The sequence below is a fragment of the Parasteatoda tepidariorum genome, chromosome 6 (genome assembly GCF_043381705.1).
Source record: "Parasteatoda tepidariorum isolate YZ-2023 chromosome 6, CAS_Ptep_4.0, whole genome shotgun sequence".
NCBI classification, from domain to species: Eukaryota; Metazoa; Arthropoda; class Arachnida; order Araneae; family Theridiidae; genus Parasteatoda; species Parasteatoda tepidariorum.
The window spans coordinates 8,080,534-8,086,459 of NC_092209.1; the positions used below are offsets into that span (position 1 = coordinate 8,080,534).

Genomic DNA, 5,926 nt, shown 5'->3' on the forward strand with positions numbered 1-5,926 from the left:
ATAGGTAAAAAAAAAATATAAAGCAGTAAATCTTTTAATACGTGGGACCTCTGTTGTCAAAATATGTAAAGCATTGACAGAAATTTATATTCCTGAAAACTCCTAATATCTCCCCGATTCCTAATCTCCGAAATCTTTGGATCACTAGCTGACAAAGGATAACTACACAAAAGCCAAAACATCAGCATAGAAGCGAATTGGAAAATGCAATCTAAAATTTGATTGGCGAGTTTTTCGATTTCAACTCCTCTCATTCACGTCTCTAATTTCGCGTATGCAAGTTTTCATATGTGCAGTGAAAACGCTCCTTAAAAAAATTATAATTGCGTTTGAATTTAATTAGAAAGCTATAAGCAAACTTTTAGATTTACTAAAATTTTGCTGTCTTATTGTGATTATCTCAAATCCAATGTAAACAAATCTTAAGAACTTATTCACACTGTAATATCGTTGAATTCAATGAAAGAAGTAATTTTGTAACATAATGAAAATTAAAAAAAATATTTTTTTAACTTTTAGTTCCCTTTTATTTCTGTGTTTAATTTCTTTTTATAATATAGTACAGGTATGTTTTGAATGCGGTTTGCATAAAATATATCTATTCTAGTTAATATTTTCTTTCTTTCATTAGTTCTTGATTTATTTGGGTAGGCATCTGAAGAAGATTTGGAAGATTTCTTTCAAACTGGCCATACAAATAACTGGGCAGTTCTAGTATGTACTTCTCGATTTTGGTTCAATTACCGGCATGTTTCCAACGTACTTTCAATTTACAGAAGTGTGAAGAGACTTGGTATTCCAGATAGGTATTTAAAAATTTTTCTGTTGAGGAATTTTATTACTTTTTGTGCTTTTTTTTCTTAAAGTTTGTTTATATTTCAGCCGAATAATTTTAATGCTGGCGGATGACATGGCTTGCAATCCTCGTAATCCCAAAGCTGCAACAGTTTATAATAATGCTCATCATCATATTAATGTATACGGTGATGACGTTGAAGTAGATTATAGAGGATATGAGGTAAATTTAGTTTCAAGAAAAATTTAGTATATATACAAATAAGACAATGAAGAAAAATTAGGAAAAAATATGGCTGTCATATTTTTTCCTAATTTTTCTTTATTGTCTTATTTGTTTAATTCCTCTTGGTTTTACTGTTGCTTAGCGCATTTTTCCATTTGGATGTATTATTATTATTTATTTTAATTGCTTTAATATTTCGAATTTTTTTTCTTAATTAGTATATAAACTTTATATCTCTTGATATTTGTTCAGAGATCTTGCTCCGGACAGCAAATAAATATTTTCAAGGGGGAAGTCTTCTGATGTTTGATTCTTGGTTTAGTGAATTTGATTTATAGGGTTTTTACTCACAGCTATTTCTAAATGATTCGAAGGCTTATGTGATACGCCACTTTGTTACAGTTGAGCTTTTTAAAAAGTTACAAATTTTAGTTTGTATTTCTCTATTAATTAAAATATTTTGTCAAACCCGGAGTGCTTGTTATCTCTGTATGTTGTATCATAGTTACAAGTAAAATGAAAATATTTTTGTTTGTTTGAAATAACTGTATAAAGAAATGAAATTAAAATTATTTTGTTAAGAAAAACTGTCATCAACCATAGCCCACACTCACTAAAAAATAAAAAAAAAACACTGCTGAAGGGAATGGATGTGAATTCATAGCCTTCTTCTTTTTCACTATAGGCGTACAATGAAACCTGAGTAAATTGAACACTTACAGTGCATTGCTTAGTGATTAATTTAGATTTTACTGGTCAGCATATAGAGGGGGTCACTTTTCTTTTTGTCATTTATTATATCAGGTTATTCTTACATTTCTTCGTTTTTACCAAAACAAAATAATAAATATATACCCAAGAATAGGACTAGGTGATGTAAGAAATTTTATATCATGATAAAATTGTCTGTTAGACATTGCATCGTTATGATGTATCGTGTTATGAGATAAATTCAGATGTAGTTTCTTTTAAGACAAAAGCACACTCTTAGAAATCTAAAACTATTCTTAAGTAAATTAAAAAAAACATCGTTAATGAAAAATATTAATTTAAAAATGCTTTTAAATCATCAATAAATTCACACAATAGTTTTTATTTAATATAATAAAGATGGATTGTTCTAAGGCAGAATTTTGAAAGTAAAAATAAACATAAGCTTTGCTTTAGCTTTACAGAACTTTGTCTTATTTGAAAATAGAAACGGCTTATGATTTATGTGTTTAAAAATAATGAAGTTCGATCAAAATATTTTACTTACATGCTTTAAAATTTTTTTTTTTTTAAACGTTGGTCAAAGAACTTACAAAGTTCAAACTTACAAAGAACTCTTAAGTAAAACAAAGTTTAAATTATTTGAACTTCATTAAAAAAAATTATAACATAATTTTTTAAGAAAATGTTATAGAAATGTTATCTTTATTAAAAATTTTTTTTTAAAAAATAAGATCAACTTAAGAGCTATAAGTTAAAAATAGGACTGAATTTCTATCAAAATATTTAACTTGCATGTACTGAAAGAAAATTTTAAGAAATTGAGTACAAATTGGTAATCATAAAAAAATTTACTGCACATTTTTTAAAATTATTATTAAAATAAATGCTGCTTTTAAGGTATGGAAACATCACTTAAGTTTTTACTAAAATAATAAAGTTGAATTGATTAACAGCAAAATATAAACCAAAAAAAAAAAAAAAAAACAGAAATTTTGCACATAAAAGGATTTTAAAATGCTAATATGAATTTTATTTTATTTTAGGTAACTGTTGAGAATTTTATACGAATTTTAACTGGAAGATTATCTCCTAGTACTCCCAGGTCCAAACGCTTGCTTTCTGACGAACATAGCAATATTTTGATTTATATGACAGGTAAAGAATAATAAATATTCTGGATCTATTTACCATGCATATTATTGTGCATAACAACCATGATTCTATTATACAAGAGACAAAAATGAAATGAAACTAGAACAAGATATTATTTTTACGAGGTCACCTAATGGCATACTAAGATTGTTTTTGGATGACCTAATTGATTTATTATAATGTATTGAGGAGAATGAAAAAAAAAAATGTTTTTAAAATATTATTTTGCCTATTTATTAACCCCTTAACGCACAGAATGTTAGAAAAAAACTGGCCAAAAAAAATCACTTTTTTTAATGTAAAAAAACACACTTTAGAAAATTTTTTCTTTTGGTGGGCAATTTTGATATACTGCGCTTTTGTTCCATGTAAAAAGGTTATATTTTATTCTTGAATAAATAAGTGTTATAGCTTACAATCCTATGTAAATGATAAATATCAATAAAACAATTTTTTTTCTTAGCTTTCATATTATTTTCAATTCTCGATTATTTTCGAGTGTAAAAATTATAGTAGCATAAAATACAGCGCCGCTCAAATTATCTCGAGTGTGCACAGTTTGGCCTGTTTAGCACGCTCGAATTAACTCGAGTGCACCGGTTAAGGGGTTAAGCTAGCTTAAAACTTTTATGTAGGTTTTTCTTTTTAAAATAGTTTTGATATACTGAAAACATCTTGGAATAAAATAGCATGGCTTATTTAATAAGTATTCAAATTGATCAGCAAAATAAATTTTAAAATTTAAATGAGAGGAGAATGTGTGTTTGTTTGTGTACATAAACAAATATTATATTTAATTAAAAGATGTGTGACCTTATTGATATTTACATAGAACATACCCATACAATATATCTCTGTTTTACAATATAAATATTCAGAAGTTTATGTTAAAACTAATATTTCTAAGTAAAACAATTTAATTTGTGGCAAGTAAGCTGAAATTATTCAGCTATAGTTATTAGAAGTAGATAAATTTTATTAGTGCTTAACTTTGGTGTTGAGTACTAAAGCTTAAAACTTTTTTCTGTAGTTTTTATTTTTTATAATAATTTTGATATACTGAAAACATCTTGGAATAAAATAGCATGGCTTATTTAATAATTAACCGGAAAGAGCTCATATAATCAGTTTAATATCTAATATTTAAAAAACAACATTATTTTGCAGAACAGCACATTTTAAAGCAATTAAACTTCCATGATGGTGAAGAAGCTAGCAAAACCGAAAAAGTCGTGATGAAAGTTAGAGGCCCATGCAATGAAAGATGGGTGTCCCCTTAAAATTATGTGTCACACTTACAATTATTATCATATATTAAAAAATTTCTAAATGTTGAAATTAATGTCAATTTTCTAACAACTTCACACCAGGTTTGTAGAATACACATGTACAAGGTCTGATCACGTGATCATGTGAAGTCCTGATGCATTGTTTAAAACTCACTAAGTTTTAAATTCTAAATATATTTTTTGAATAGTTCTTTTTTTTTAATGTAGTAATGTAATGTTGTAATGAAATAATGTTGTTGTGTTTCATAAACTTTTGTGCATCGACATTTTTATTCTTTAACAATGTGACATTTTTTGAGCAAAAAGTTTATGGCTCAATGTCTGTGTGTGCATGTAATTGTAGAATAATAGCATGAATAGGACAGGATTTGAACATCAAATAAAATTGAAGTCTGATAAATTACAAAAAGTTCCTGTAATCTGACTTAGTCTTAACATTTTTAGTTATGCAAATGAGAAACTAAGTTCATAAGTTTTTCTAATATTAAAATTATTTTTTCCTATTTAGTTCTTACTTAAATTACAATAAAATTTATCATATAATGTTAAAATCATGATAATTTTATTATATAATATTTTTAAAAATAAATTTTTATATTACTCTAATATCTATACAATTATAATTTTATATTGTGAATCATACTGCAAAGTTAGTTCATGAGCAACTCGTGTCATTGAACTTCATTTCAAATTAAAGTGCCAGAAATTCCACACTTTTATTTTAGACTTTTAATTTTTATGCTTGAAGAGTACAGAAGAGAAGATGACCTCTCTTTGAAGTCAGTCTTGTCGTAAAAAGTAGTCCATAATAATTAAAACCATCTATTAAACTTCTTTATTTTTATTCAAATTTTGTAGGATAAAGTTTGTTTGAAAACATTATAATCTTATTGATTTAGCTTTTTTTTTTAAACTTTAAATAACCATTTTAAATATTTTTTTAAGGAAATATATTGAGTTTCTGGGCTTTATTTTTAGGATATTTACTGAAATTCTAATATAGTGCATTCAAGAGGACTTCTTAATCACAACTCTTGATATATGTTTGTAGAATTCTTGTTAAATTTTATGTATATATCTTAAGGACAGTCATTACTGAGCATTTTGCACTTTGTTTAGTTATAATTTTATTTTTGTGAAGTCAATATTTCAGCCACTTTTATGTAGTAAGAGCCAGAATATTAAAATTTGGTATTTTCCTTGCAGTTTTGATGACTTTATAGTTGGAGTTATATGTTAACTATATACTTAAGAAGTTCACTCTTATTAAAGCTATTTTTCCTTCAATTTCCTTCATCTATATTTCATTTGTGTTTTACTTTTTTTAGAACCATCTTTTTCCTATAATTATATTGCAGTTAGCAATTATTTATTAATTTTATTTTATTTTTGCAGGTCATGGAGGTGAAGGTTTTTTGAAGTTTCAAGATTCTGAAGAAATCACAAATGTAGAACTTGCTGATGCTTTTGAACAAATGTGGGAAAAGAGGAGGTAAGAGTTATTTCTTTATTGTTTGAAATTAAATTTGCTTGTGTTAATTTTATGAAAGTTTTTTTAGATTAATGAAAGTTTTAAAAATATCAAAAGCATAATTCCTTTTTTGATTGTTTGAAAAGTTTTTTTTAAAAATTTCCTCTCTAAAATACATCTTTTTATTTAATTTTAATATTGTTTATAAACTTTGATGAAAGTGAATAATTCAATTAAATTTCTTGTGAAATTTAATTGACACAATTATTGAAAAATAAA

The 5,926-nt window shown here is 25.8% G+C and overlaps 1 protein-coding gene across 1 annotated transcript; it reads left to right on the forward strand.

The window, feature by feature from the left end:
* Positions 1–370: 370 nt before the first annotated feature.
* On the forward strand, positions 371–5,668 carry LOC122272368 (GPI-anchor transamidase; the record flags this gene model as incomplete). Its single annotated transcript, XM_043055966.2, is given in 5 exon segments — positions 371–565; positions 652–806; positions 883–1,018; positions 2,779–2,890; positions 5,572–5,668. Coding segments are annotated over 5 exon segments (581 nt in total), but the record flags the coding sequence as incomplete, so codon positions are not given.
* Between the last annotated feature and the right edge of the window lie 258 nt (positions 5,669–5,926).